The sequence below is a fragment of the Polypterus senegalus genome, chromosome 8, assembly GCF_016835505.1.
Source record: "Polypterus senegalus isolate Bchr_013 chromosome 8, ASM1683550v1, whole genome shotgun sequence".
Lineage (NCBI taxonomy): Eukaryota > Metazoa > Chordata > Cladistia > Polypteriformes > Polypteridae > Polypterus > Polypterus senegalus.
This window is the reverse complement of record NC_053161.1, coordinates 70,616,978-70,632,771: the sequence shown is the minus strand read 5'-3', so window position 1 is coordinate 70,632,771 and position 15,794 is coordinate 70,616,978. Positions and strand designations below refer to the sequence as shown.

The following is a 15,794-nucleotide window of genomic DNA, read 5'->3' as shown; positions in this document are numbered from 1 at the left end:
TTCTAGAAGGACAGTCACTGCTGTTTCATGCTATTACGAAAATATAGTGAATCTGTAAAATATGAAGCTTTTCAGTAGATAATAAATGGTCAAGCGGTGCATGCTTTATTTTACTTATTGAAATATTATTTAGCACAACTGCATGGTTGTCACACTTTCATGTGATTCACCTTGAATTTTGCTAGGAATAAACATTGTCAGATCACACAATAATAAATGCAGTGCATTGTTTTCATTGAACTTTATTTAATTGGGTTTTTTACATTTTTTCGAATTTGTACCTAAATAACATGCAACAAAATTTTTCATGGCTTACCGAAAGTTCCGAAGTAATGGTATAATTCTCAAATATTACTTCTTCCACTAAATTCATTGATGTCCCATTAATATTCAGGTATCTGCCGCCACTGTTTAAAATTTGAGGAAAAACACAATTTAATTTTAATTTAAGGAAATCAAATATCAGAAAACAACATCACTTGGCGCAAAAGTCATGCAATAAAAGCATTTTATTTTGGAATTAAAGTGTCATTAGTTATATTAATCAGGTATCTTTGGCCACAGTAAGCAGGAAAGTCAAAACGGGTACAGTGACTTAAACTGTACAGGTCAGGTCAGGTTGGGGAGCATGCACTGGTACAGCATGTTGCCGCTCCCACCACATGACAAAAGAGCTCGGGATCCTGGATGGCAACCCCCAAGGCAGACACACGGTCCAGTCCCACCCTCCAGAAATGACCGTCTATCTGCCACAACAAAGGTTTTAATTGGTTATCCCCTTGGCCTGGTTCAGCTACTTGGGTCCTCAACAATGAGTTAGATTACCCTCGGGGAATCGTGCCACAAGGCCATAGTGCCGTAACTGCTGCTCCCTCACAATGACGGTAATGTGGCTCATTCGGGATGCCGTCAGCAACAGCACATTTGACACAAAGTCAAACCAATGGCACCCAAGGATACCTCTGTTTGAAACCTTTCAGCAGGATTAGCCTTACACATAACACAATAAAAACAGATTAGGAAGATCAAGGAAGATAAATAAATGGCTAAAGGCCAAAATTCATTCATTCCATTTTGTGTGATACATACGGCATTAAAAGAAAACACTCCTTATTATAAACTGTGGGGTCACCTGGAAATGCAAAACATAATGTACAAGCATACATCTAATCAAAAACTGAAATTTGCTTTGTGAAAATGAAAAAAAACTCTAAAAAGCAAAAACGTTTTCAAAAGGAGAAGTGGTGTGGCTAAATACTAATGCTAGAGTGTCTGCTTTTTTATGCCTATTCTCCTTTTCAGATTGCATTATGCAGTTCAGACCATGGTAATAGTTACATATGTAGAGACAGTAAGAAAAACCTTCTAATTTCCTGGTTAGGTAAACTAGCCAAATAGCCAATATATAAAACATACTCCAGATCAGAAATCTCTCTCTCATAAACAATTCAGGATACAGTACTAGTAAGATGCATGGCTGCAGTATTGTTAGTTTAGTTCAAGTATTGTATTGTTTAACATGATAAGTCTTCTAAACATATGTGTAATCGACTGTAATTCACAATTACTAAATAATAACCCCAATTAGACCTAAATTAGTGTATATTTTTCAGTCCCTTTGTGCATTTTAAAGGCTCATTTCCAGTAAATATTCAGAACGAGAGCAGAAACAAGTTCTGAGTACAAAGGTGCCCATTTCACTGACCATCCACTATCAAAACACACCATCAGATCATTTTGCTAATGTTGTCCTATATGTTGTACCATCCTTGAATAACAGACATGCTTAGGATTGACTCTGCCATACCCCATCCTGTTAAAAAGAATCTTAAACACATATGTAACAGTACCTACGTATTACTGGAGACTTACTTGTTTGGTAGCCATTTGTTTTACATTCTGCTGTATTGTGAGGACCAGAAAAAATAAACACTCTTAAAATCCAATGGTAAAAAGATTATAGTGATTTGAAACTCCTTTAGTTTCAAAACTGATGATTTAGATGAAACTTGAATAATGCACAAACCTTGTCAATTAAGTATTTATTAATTGTCTGCAAAATGATCAGAAGATAGTATAGTATGAGTGTTAGATATATTCAGCAGAAATTTTAATTTTCAGTGTGTAAGTTTTTTGATGATGCCACTAACATAATATACATGCAGTAAAACAAGGTGAATCAAGGTAAAACAGAAATAAGTACAGGTATATTCAAAGAATTCATGAAAATTACTGAAAAAAAATCTGTATTAACAATCACAACTAACAATATACTAACAGAAACCTGTTATAAACTCTGTGTCCAAATCAAGTTCTAGTAGGATGAGAAAGCTACTTTTGTTCATTTGACAGTCCCCACTATTTTATTGTTACTATTATTGATACATTTTAGCATAGGTAACAAAATTACCTGTCCCACGTGGTACTTGGAAAGATATTCCCACAAGATGGTTTGTGACGATAGGTCACCCAAATAGATCCATGACATCTACCATCTGGCAACTTCACACACAGTTCTGCTTTTCCCTTGCTTGCCTTCGGCAAGGAAAATTTTATTTCAGTCTCTGTTGAGGATTCAACCTGGAGCCTTAAAGAAAATGTAACAAGGTATAGTTTTTCAGTGCATGTAAAAATTGGGGTTTGAGAGGATGTCATGACTTTGAAAGAATCTGGTAAGCATATTTTGCATTGCAGTCCATTTTGAGGAGCACAATGCATTCTACCTTATGCACTTAATATTCCAAGACCAACTCCAATTAAAAAACATTTGCTGCTCTGTGCAATTATGATTAATTTTGGATAATTGTTAAAGGTATAACTTGACAATTTTGGCCTACATCATTCAGTCCATTAAGCTCATTTGTTAAGTTGTCCCAATCTCTCGTGCAGATACTAGTCAAGGTTTCTGCTTCTATTACATGACTAAGCATTCCTGTAGCTTTTTACATGAAGAAATGCCTTCTGGCCTGATCCTTAAATGATACTCCCATAATTTCCATTGGTGGGCTTGAATGCTAGATTCACTATTTAGTTGAAAGAGTTCTCCTAGATCGACTTCATTGTTACCTGTGAGAATTTGGAAGACCCCACATAACATTGTGTGGTCAAGACTAACTCCCTGAGCTATTCAGAGTAAGATAAGCCCTTTTGTATTTAAATACAACTGGTTGCTTTTCTCTGCTTAATGTGCTGCTATGTCTTTTTTTAGAGTAGTGACCAAAATGACACACAATACTGCAGATGTGGTCTTGCCAGCACATTACTGAGTCTGAGCACTGTGCCCTTGGATTATACTGAACAATTTTCACAATATAATGTAACTTTTTTTTGGTATTTTAATTGCTAGTACACCTTGTCTAGATAATGATTATGTTGTTTTGTCAATGCAAACCTCTAAATGCTTTCAGAGGTTCCTGCCTATAAAACATTGTCTCCCATCTTGCACATATAATTGTGTTTTTTCTTTTTTGCCTATCTTGTAGAACTTTAAAGTACATTTCCAAGTGTTTCCACAATTCTGAAGATTGTCCAGGTCTTTTTGAATTGTTTCTGCTGCCTCTTCAGTATCTTCTATCCTATTAGTTTTTGTATCATATGCAAATTTAACATTTTTATTAACTATACCAAAATGAATGTTATTAATATAAATTAGAAATTAAAGGCAACAGTCCAAGGACAGACCTCCGAGAGAGTTCACCAATGTCGTCACCCCAAACGGAGCATTCTTATCTTATTATTTTAGTTATTTAGTCTTTCTCTACATCTTAACCAACCTGAAATCAATTCTCCTAAATTATCTCTGATTTCAATTGCTTGTACTTTCAGACTTAATCTTTGGTATGGGACTGCATCAGAGCATTTTAAAAAATCTGAGGTGTTTTTCTCACATGCTTTGCTTTTTCCTTCTACTCTAGTATTCCATTTAAAATCATGCAATGGGTAGCATATTCTTCTCATAAACCTGTGCTGGATTTATTAGAATATGATTTTCATTCATCTACTCTTCTAATTTATTTATTTCTTTATTGCTTCTGAAATGACCTAATTTACTGTAATTTCTTGCACCTTTATTATAGCTATGTAAATTACAATTGTAATGAATCAATTTATACATAACATTTGGCAAAAATGGCACTGCAAACGGTGAATAATGATATAAGGATAAACAGTACACGGTACTGTACTGTACAGATCAAATGTGCTTTGCTAAATTTCTTCTATTTCCTGTACTCATGACTATCAGGGCTCTGTGGTAGTGCCTGAAATGGAATAAAGTGCAATTGCGATCATTAAATAAATTGCTCAAGGGTCTGAATGAAACATAACCTGAGCTTTTCACCTGTACAAATGGGAAATCTGTGCAAAGCCTGAAGTAGCTTTAGCAGTGTGGATTTGAACACTGGACAAACAGACATCAGCCTTATATATTAGACTAGCAAAATACCCGCACTTTGCAGCGTGAAGTACTGCCTTAAAATTTTTATTAAGAAAAAAATTAAACCTTTTTAAACTGAGGGAAAATTAACCAATAATTATTTGTTAAGGATCTATTTGTATATCACATTGTGAGTTCGGCCCTCCGGTTGTAATATGACCAAGCTATGCGCTGAGCTTACTCTTGAGCATGCAACGTACAGTTGGCCATGTGAACAGTAATCTTGTTTCAAATCTCACAGCTTGGATTGCTGCTGTCATAATTGGTTTGAGTTTCACGGTTTGTTTCAATTACGACAGTATTTACAGGAATTGTGCTGAAGAGACATTCGGCATCTGTCAAGCGTTGTAAGCATACAACTGGTTTCATTGATAACTTCACATCCAGCTTTTGAGAGTTTAAACATTCATAAACATCAAAGTGTCCACTACTGAAATCGTCAACTGTGAGTCTAAGATGTTTAAGAGGCACTGGCAGTGGTCGAAAGGTGTAAAATATTTGGCCATTTCGGTACACTTGAAAGCGACAACCGAACAATTCAGCGGCAGCCATCAACTCACATGCAGAACCATAGGTGAAGGGCTTAAGCATTTCACTCTTCTAGTGCTCCTGTGTAGTATAATTATCTCCTGTACCGTCATCAGTACACACCTTGAACCTGTCCCAGTCATTCAATACATAAGACACAATGTTCCTCCGGATATCAAGAGTGAGCCTGATATGGCCGTACAATATGTAACACAGAGAATGGAAAAGGTAGGCGCCATCTCCGGGCATGGAAACCACTCGGTAAGTGAAAGTTCTTTGATCAATGGTGATCACCTCGATAGACATGTTAATGGGGGCACGGTTGGAATGATAAAGGAAATGGGTACCTGAACAATGTAAAGTAAGTCTAAAATACCTAAACAATAACTATAATCGTAATAAACGAACAATAAAACAGCAGAGAAGCCATGGATTAAATAAAAAGGCTGTAGTTATCAGCAGGGAGATGTGAATCCTGTGGTGAAGCAAGGAAGGGAATGAAGAGACTGGAGCGACGGATGGCCTTATATAGGCAGGCAGCCAACAACTTGGAAGGCGTTGGGATGGGGGACCCAACGCCGCCTCACGGTGACCGAGCTGCAGGCTATGGACGTATATATGTACGTAAGTAGGATTCAGTTAGCGTTGGGAACCCGCATACCAAATTTCTTGAAGATGGGCCCATAAGTAACAAAGACCGTTGAAAAGTTCAATATGGCGGCCGACAGTGGCATCATACCACCGAAATAAGTACGTACATTGGTTTCGTTAGTGCAGGGAAGCCGCCTACCAAATTTTGTGAAGATGGGGCCATAAATAAGAAAGTTCAACATGGCGGACGTTGTCAACCGTTATGATCATTACGCGTAGAATTTCGAAATGAAACCTGCTTAACTTTTGTAAGTAAGCTGTAAGGAATGAGCCTGCCAAATTTCATCCTTCTACCTACACGGGAAGTTGGAGAATTAGTGACATTGGAAAGTTCAATATGGCGGCCGACAGTGGCATCATACCACTGAAATAAGTACGTACATCGGTTTTGGTTAGCACAGGGAAGCCGTCTACCAAATTTCGTGAAGATGGGGCCGTAAATAAGAAAGTTCAACATGGTGGATGTTGTCAACCGTTATGACCGTTACATGTAGAATTTCAAAATGAAACCTGCTTAACTTTTGTAAGTAAGCTGTAAGGAATATGCCTGCCAAATTTCAGCCTTCTACCTACACGGGAAGTTGGAGAATTAGTGATGAGTGAGTGAGTGAGTGAATGAGTGAGTCAGTGAGGGCTTTGCCTTTTATTAGTATAGATGACATTATCTGAAAATATAATATAAAGTACAGTTTTCAGAAACAGGTTGTTTATTGAAAAACTGCCAATCCATGAAGGATGGCACAGAATGAACACGTCACATAAGGGAACCACTGGCTTGACTACATTGTTGAAAAACAGGATTACAAATACACATCCTGGCACTTGGTAACAAAATTTTAACTGCAGGAAAATAATGAGTAAGATAAATTTAGTTCTTGTTTAAGTCTTTTGAGGTATTTAAACATGAGCTGCCATTGCTATAAAAGTGTGACAAACAGAAGGAGGCTGCTAGGAGCAATAGCAACACCAACATTGCAAAGGAAAGGATAACATCTTTAGCAAATGTTTAAAGGAGACAGAAACTGGAAATGTGAAAACACCTATATATGCAAGTATAGGAAGATGGTTATCACTAGTAATGACACTTGTAATTATTCTAATAACACCTGCAGTGGCACCAGCATGAAATAAAAAGATAGTGACATTTAGAAGAAAATGGGAACAAATCCTCTAGGATGGCAAAAAGTTGGAAAAACAAGAGATGGGTGTACATGACTCTCTGATTGGAGAATGACAGCGGCCATGTTGGGCTTTCAAGAGATCTACATGACATCCTGGTCTACAAGTGACAACATAGGGTCTCTTGCTGGAAAAAACTGAGAGCACATTGCCCATGTAAGGTCATGGCAGGGAAAACTGCTAAGGGTCAATACACGGTCCTTGGGTAAACATTAATTGTACAATTAACACTACAACACAATATCTTCCATATTTGAATGTGAAACAACATAAAAGAATAGGCTAGTCTCTCTCTTAAAAGTAAAGCTTGGTGATTTCCTAAATGCAGTTTATATCATCCTTTTTTACTGTATATCTAACAAATATATCTGACAGTCTTTAAAGGCTGAAAAAAAATGAGAAAATAAGGGTAATGAAAAGAATTTTTCTTACTCAGTGACAGTCAAAAACTGAGTTAACTGGACTTTTGTTGTATTGCCTCCCCAAAAGTTACTTCCTTTGATGATGACTTGTCTTTTCCCAGCAATAGAGGTTTCATTTGGAATCAAAATTGTTATCTTTGCATCCTTGTAAAAAAAGAAGACAGCTTAGATTTAAGTAGTTTTCTTTTTTTGTATTATCAGCTAGGTGTGGCTCACTTATTACAAGAATATACTCATTCGAACTTAATTTGACAGCACATATTTAAAGTGTTAACATGTACAGATTATGAAAACTGTATAGGACTATTTAAAAAAACACACCATTATTAACTACAGTATGGATTCCTTCCAGTATTGTTACTGGTCTGGTCTACAAAGCTGCATCATATTACTTGATGCCTGTTCAAGTGAGCTGCTATTACACAAGGGTTAATCAAAAAGTAAAAGCAATTTGAAAATTACATGGTAACCGCTATAGATAGAAGCTGACACAGTACAATAACATGGGTAGTTCAAACTGCATTCTGCCATTAGTGGAAATTAAGGTCAAATGAACATGGCCACTCCGTTTCAGGATTGCACCATTGTTGAGCAATGCACTGTAGTGACATTTCTTTGGTTAGAGGGAGTGAAATCTGCTGAAATTCAACAAAGGATGAATGCTTGTGAAGATGAGTAAGCTCTTTGGGTACCCTTCTTGCACACACTTTACAGTACTCCACGTCATCATGCACTTCGGCATGTGCAGAACCATAGCTGATGTCGAAATGAGCAGCAACCGTGGACAATGTAATCCCTTGGTTTTCTCTGATGAATACATTTGCCATACTGATGCAGACTTGTGTGCGTGACATTGATGGTCGACCAGATAGAGCTTCATCTCTTACACTCATTCAACTCCCTTTAAAACTTTCCACCCAATCAGAAATCTTTCATTGAGTCATTTTGTTTTCACTTCTGAATTTCAGCAGGTATCACCCCTTCTGCCCAAAGAAATCTCACTATGCTGCACTTGTACAGTAGAACATCCATGTTCATTTGACCTTGGCTTAGATAGATAGATAGATAGATAGATAGATAGATAGATAGATAGATAGATAGATAGATAGATAGATAGATAGAATGTTACTTATCCACTGGGGGAAATTTGGCTTTTTAGACAAGCTAAATAAATACATAAATAGGTATATAAGTAAAAATATAAATAAATATACACACATTTTGATATTTGAAAGCACAGCATGAAAAGTCACATAACTTTGTCAACTGATTTATGGCTCTCTGTGATGCATCAACAGTATTGTTTCACATACTACACCGATGCAAACAATACAATGGATATCAGACGGTTTATCATTCAATACAGAATTTGCGCTTGGACAAACCTAGTTAATTTTGCTACACAATTAAGTGACAACCCATCACAGATATATCATCAACCCAAATTTAAGAAACGCTGAACCAGAGTAACAGCAGAGCATGGCACTGTGCATGCTCAAACTACCCATAAGCCATCACACGTGTTGTATTGCGTCATCTTGTATACATTACGATTACCGCATAATTTTCACATTCCCTTTACTTGTAGATTTATCGTTGTGTTTAGACTCAACAGAAATAACAAGCACAATTATGGTACCAGTCATTGTATGGCCCACTTACGCACACAACAACACTGGCATGGCGCCAATTAAGAATAGCCAGTTAACTTAAGAAAAATCAATACACACACACACACGAAAATAACAGGTATGTTCCACAGAGAAAAAAAATGGGAAAGTCAGAATGCGGGTTAATGTGGCTGGGCATCTAAACCAGTATAATTCCCTGGGTTGTGTTCAGTTCTGACTTCCTATTACTCTGTAATGGAACATGTGTGCTCAGAAAACAAATGAATGTGTAAACTTTATATTTTAAATGTGCAGTAGATCATTAACAGAAACTTACCAATCCAGACTCCTTGCACTGTCCAGTAAAGAAACAGCTTGGAACTGAAGCAGCAAAAACAAGGGAATCCAGTACAAGCAATAAAAAATATTTTAGTTTTGCTACTTATGACTGCTAAACATTTATTTTATACAGCAAACTGTGAAACTTAAATAAGAAATATACTTAACCATACAAACTAATGTTAAGATTAACAATTAAACCATTGAAAACGGTGGGCATTTTAATAGGGAAGCCTTGCTGTATTTTTACAAATTTAATGCCTAATTTTAATAGACCAATTTTAATTTTAACCAAGCCACTTATGGTACTTCACCATAAAGTTATAAAATGTCCTTGGCTTTATTTGTCACCGTGCTATTTTCATTAAATGTAACCAAAGTGTACACTGAGACTTTGATGAAAAGAAGGAATATTGCTCTAAAAAAATTTAACTAAACACTTAATGTCGTTACAATCAAAAGCAGATGTCACAATATCAAAAGATAATAAAAACAAATACTGTATAGAGATCAATAAATATGTAACATCCCCCGTGTTTAGTGTACTTTTGCAATGTCGATTTATGACACATACTCTGTACTGAGACATTAATATTCTGATTACAGTGTGCATGCCTATTAGCTCTCAAAAGCACTGGCTTATATGTATTACTAACTGAAACTGATTCCATTCCCTGCATTGCAAAGCAAGACAGAACAAAAATATATTTTAAATTGGCACACTACCTGAAAGGCTTTGGGGGTTATCAATCATACTGCTTTCAGTAAGAACATTGACTGAAGTAAGTGCCCCAGATGTGGACATCTGAAATAACAATTTGCAATGGTCATCTTTTCTGAGTAAATAAGTACAAATATATGAGATATATAATCTCAATATTCTGATTTAATTTTTTTTTTAGTTTATAAAATTGATAACAAAATTTCCATACATTTTAACCACTCACATCTATCTTTATGGACAGAATTATATACTCTTTGGTTATTAGATTACATTAGTTAAAATGTATTAATCCCAAGGGGAAATTCAGATGCATATAGCAGCAGACACATACAAAACAAGGATACAAACTTGAAGGACAAATAATTTAGCCTATCAATCAATAAATAAATAAATAAAATAAATAAATGTACATTGTACTGAAATATTAAAATGAACTTAAAGACCATGTGGGAAGAAAACATTGAACTGCCTGATAGAAGACCCCCAGAGGCATTTCTTAGAATAAGGTGGTGAAATAAACCTGTGGCTAATAGTGATCCAATATTGCTGGAGGGCATTTTTTACGATGGTATCCAATTTTGCCACCATAATTTTTTTCCACAACAGCTTCCAGTATGTCCAGGGTTTGCACTGTGATGGGGCAGGCCGGTTTAATAAGTTTGTTCAGGCATTGGGACAACCCAAGATGTGCACCCTGGCCTCTTTGTCGTGTGACAGAAGACCACTGAGCTGTCCTAGAAATAATATGCTGGTAAAAAAAATGAACTTACTTCTGTACTGCACATAACTGTTCATATCAAATTAAACATCTAGATTAAAAACAAACAACTTGAGTCCAAGACAGATGATAATATTATCAAGAATACTTTTGCAATAAGGTTTATTTCAGTTCAATTGAAATTCATAGATTCATTAAAGTGAAATTTCTAACCAGCTTAACTATGGAAAGAAAATGACACATCATATAAAAGGTGATTACAGTATGAAGGATAATGGTTATAACTAGAAAAATGTTCAAATTGTAAGAGTTACTTTTTTGGAAAAAAAAATGAATAATCTATGCATTTTAACTGAGTTAATTCTTTTATGGGTGCCCCACAATTTTATTTTAAGTCACATATGAACAACAAAATCTTAGTACAAGAAAAAAAAAAATGTTTAATTTTTACTTGACTTGGGTGGGAAGGCGATTTTACAGAAATTACATTAGCGACAAAGTGGAAACTTAACATGAAATATACCAATTAATTTATGTTCATTTCTCATTTCAGAAATTCCTAAACATGATAAAACCTTACACGTGTGAAGTACTGGAAATGTGCGATTGTCTATTGGAGAATTGAAACTTTAATCTTATGTAGAAAAGCCACTTTATCTACCAAATCAATGAAAATAATATTTTGCCAAATTTCTATACAAATGATGAAAAGCTTGTAAAATAAAAAAAAAAAAAGTTTGTGTACATTGGCCTTGAACCTTCGATCATTTAATTGAACATAAAACACGCAAACTAATTGACCAATACTGCTTAACTGTCATATTGAAGTAATTTGACAAAACGTATCAATTAATCAAAATGAACTTTTTAAATTAATTTGTCTACATTGGTCTTGAACCTTGGACCATTTGTCTGAAAGTCCAACACACTAACCACTTGACCAATACCGCTAATTTTTCATATACATGTATGTTGGCTAAAAGTACTATATATAAAGTATATGCATTTGCTAAAAGTATAATATAAGGAAAATGAGAAATTTAAATCTGATGTAATTAATGTACAGATCCTGGGTTAAAACTGATGAAATATTGCATCGTCACCAGAGATCAGCATTGCTGCAACATTTGGTAAAAGTGGGTAAAAAATATATTTCAAAAATTGACCCAGACAAACAGAAAGGGTAAGTTGGATAAAATTGTGTAATAATAATAATAATAATAAAAAGATTATATTTAACAATGTATTATAGATCATTTTTGTGCATGTGGCTTTTAATTTTACTTATGTACACCTACTTTTTTAAATTAATTACTCTTTAACTTATGTATACCAAATATTGTAGAATAGAATAGAATAAAAATAAGAAAACCTTAAATTTCCATACTTTTAATTCACAGAAAATACGGAATGTGAAGTTTAAATTTCATTTGTGGCATAGAAGGGAAATTCCATCAGGGTAATAACAGTAGGGAGCAGTGTACACAGCTTAAAGCCAGCTGCTAGTGATGTTGAATTGGATGCATAGGCGAGAAAATGGTTGGTTGGAGGGATAACTGTAGCCATGTTCATATCAATCTGAGGATAAACATAAAACTTCCTGTTCCTTTATCACAGCTGTGCATGGTGCTGGATTACAAAGCAAATAATCTTGTCATTCTCTCAACTAGACCATAATATATGTGCAGTGAAAAGAAAGAAAACAAATATCTACAGTAATCCTCGCTATATCACGCTTCGACTTTCGCGGCTTCACTCTATCGCGGATTTTAAATGTAAGCACATCTAAATATATATCACAGATTTTTCGCTGGTTCGCGCTTTCTGCGGACAATGGGTCTTTTAATTTAGGTTACATGCTTCCTCAGTTTGATTGCCCAGTTGATTTCATACAAGGGATGCTATTGGCGGTTGGCTTAGAAGCTACCCAATCAGAGCATGTATTACATATTAACTAAAACTCCTCAATGCTATAAGATATGCTTCCCGCATGGCGCTTGTTTGCTTCTCTCTATCTTTCTCACTCTCTCTGCCTGACGGAGGGAGTGTGAGCAGAGGGGCTGTTTGCACAGAGGACACGGACGCTCTTCTACAAAATGCCACTTTATCGCAGTGCTTCTGTATACTTAAAAGTACGTATTGAGTTTTTGATTGTTTGCTTTTCTTTGCGAGCGCTCTCTCTGACATTCTCTGCTCCTGACGGTGCTCCTTTATGACGGCGCTCCATTGAAGATAAGATATGTTTACTTTCTTTTAATTTTGAGAAAGAACTGTCATCTCTGTCTTGTCATGGAGCACAGTTTAAACGTTTGACTAAAGGGTGTTATTTCATGTCTAGAGGGATCTAATAATGTTAACAGGGTGGGAGAGTTTATAAGGGCTTAAAATATATAAAAATAACCATACAAACATATGGTTTCTACTTCGCGGATTTTCACCTATCGCGGGGTTTTGGGGGTTTCTGGAACGCAACCCCCGCGATCGAGGAGGGATTACTGTACATACAAAAAAATTACACTATATACTCCTACAGTGTGCAACATGGTTGGTTTGAACCTAAGAAGATCTTCTTAAGCTGATTGAAGATTGTGAACAGGGAGAAGCATTTTGGATGCATCTCCCTGCTGCTAAAGTCCATCAGCCTGGGTAGATAGCCACAAGCAAGCCTAAAGTTTAGACCCTGGCCTTGGTTTAGCTTATATAGCTGGGGCTGGTGGGTTTCCACTGATTTCTGATGAGTGGTGTGAGGCAGGTCTAGTGGCATGTATATATAGCCTAAAGGACAAGCCAAAGAAGACTTGAGTGAATTGAGGAAAGAGACAATGGGCCCAACCACAGAAGAAACCAACGACCATTTCTAGGGCCAGCCATCACCAGTGTTTTGCAGAGTGCTAAGTCCATTCCTCTGTCTCTCACACCCCTACACCAATACACTATGATTTAATACTGGCAGATTAAATCCATTCAGAGTTCATTTAACAATTCATCTTTTATACTCATATGGAATAATGAAATGACTGGTCTGTTGGAGAGGAGAACTTTTATAATACACAAAAAACCTTCCTATAAACACACATTAATATATTTTACATGTTAAGTTATGACAAACATAGCTTCAAGCAAATGGAAGATTTGTTGGACTCACTTTTTGAATAATCCAAGATATAGCTAGTTGGTTTTTACTTTTCTGTCATCTTTTTTCTTGTTTTTTGTTTCTTATTTTGTCTGTTCATATGTGTATTAATATCAAAAAATATCTGAACTATTTACAGTGTTTATCCTTCTCCTATACAGTGTTGATGTTTTACTAATGTACATCAAAAAAGACCAAGCAGATGTTAGCTGTAGCCTTTGAGATGGCTGTGCTTTGTGTCAGCATGTGTTATTTCTTTGCATATGTGCTCATATGCCTATTACAATCTCCTACTTTCTGTCTCTCAGCTTTCTTTATATGAGTCTCATTTGTGGGGAAGAGTGCTCAACAGCAAGATCACTGAATGATAAGGACAGTATTGAGAGGACAACACTAGCTACTTCTTCAAAATATTTTCATCTTCTTAGTGTATTAGTGTATTATTTTTCTCAGATACAGGGCCCTTCCCACATCTCTCTCTTCTTCAGCCTTCTCTCTGGCCTCCAAACTGAAGTTGTTAAATCAACTCACTTTGATAGTAAATGTATTTGAAATTACATTTTTAAAGGCTGCAATATGCTATGCATTCTAAGAAGCCAAAAAAAAAACACTCTATCTAATTGTCATGTCTATCTGCTGACCATTTTCTAACTGGCTCAACTTAGCAGCATGCATGCATGCAACTGAGAAGCTTCTCTTTCTTTATTTGTGCAGTGAGGTTCAGTCTCAGTCTCTCTTTCTAGCTCTCTCTCACTCTGACTTTGCTCCTGACTTTTTCTTGTATACCACCCAGTCATTTTTCACAGTAGAGCAGACACGGAACCACTGGGGATAGAGAATATACAGCACTTAATTCACAAAGACAACATCTACACAATGCATCTCTTCCATGGAGCATATTCGTATATTGAAAACAACATCCTGTACCCTTAACACAAACATCATAAACATGCAGCTTATTTTCCTTCTAGAAAGGGAAATAAATCAACTTACATTGACTAGTTCACACATCAGTGTGTCATTATTCAGTACGCCACCCTTCGTTTGTTTTCCATTAAATACACACGTCAGGTTCTTAGTCTGTAAAAAAAAGCAAAGCAGTGAATATTTTTTATAACAGATTGATTGTGTATTGTTATCTTAATTTAAAATTACTGCCATAAAGTATTAAGAATATAAAAGTGTCCCAAGTATTTGAAAATGTAGCTTTCACCACATACAGTACTCCATCTTTGCTAATAAAAACTGTTCTCTAATTGTTTAGTAAACATGTACAACATGAACCTTTTAAGCTATGCAGTACATACCTTTATTTTATCAGGATGGGCTAATCGAATAGCAATTTCATTAGGACTTGTCATGTTCAACTCCAATAATGCAGGACACTTTTCTTCTTCCTAATTTAAAACAATGGTGCACAGCATTAGTTTATTGAGTAGTGCATAATGTTTATACTGTATTTGTTAATTAAAATTATATCATTAACAGTTTTAAATTCAGATGTATGTCTACATTTCTATTTAAAATATCATTAAAAATGAAAGAAAAGGTGATGTTATCTGTTCACAATTGTGGTACATTTTAATTTGCCACATGAAATTGAATTCTAAAGTGAAGCATTTTTTTATAGATTTATAAAAATACCTAGCCTACTTTTCTATTTCAAAATGGGAGACAAGGTGTAGGGGTCCAAACATAAAAGCAAAACCTTTAAAACTTACTGAATACATCAATTTTTAAAACCAAAAGTGTTATCGAGTATCGATCTGTGTCATGAGATTGCACACATATTACAAATTAGTGTACCCATGTCCTTTTAGAATAAAAAAAAAACATTTTTGTGAGAGGGTGGCACAGTGGCGCGGTGGTAGCGCTGCTGCCTCGCAGTTAGGAGACTTGGGTTTGCTTCCCGGGTCCTCCCTGCGTGGAGTTTGCATGTTCTCCCCGTGTCTGCGTGGGTTTCCTCCCACAGTCCAAAGACATGCAGGCTAGGTGGATTGGCGATTCTAAATTGTCCCTAGTGTTTGTGTGTGTCCTGTGATGGGTTGGCACCCT

At 35.8% G+C, this 15,794-nt stretch overlaps 1 protein-coding gene across 1 annotated transcript in view; it reads right to left on the bottom strand.

The window, feature by feature from the left end:
* plxnc1 (plexin C1) overlaps positions 1-15,794 on the bottom strand; it is a 146,925-nt gene that overhangs the window by 52,584 nt on the left and 78,547 nt on the right. Inside the window, exons 17-23 of the mRNA XM_039762158.1 lie at positions 15,047-15,136; positions 14,733-14,819; positions 9,891-9,969; positions 9,163-9,206; positions 7,226-7,359; positions 2,411-2,587; positions 317-407 (exon numbers count right to left, since the gene is read on the bottom strand). Of these exons, the coding sequence (XP_039618092.1) occupies positions 317-407; positions 2,411-2,587; positions 7,226-7,359; positions 9,163-9,206; positions 9,891-9,969; positions 14,733-14,819; positions 15,047-15,136 (702 nt within the window). The remainder of the gene's footprint in view (positions 1-316; positions 408-2,410; positions 2,588-7,225; positions 7,360-9,162; positions 9,207-9,890; positions 9,970-14,732; positions 14,820-15,046; positions 15,137-15,794) is intronic.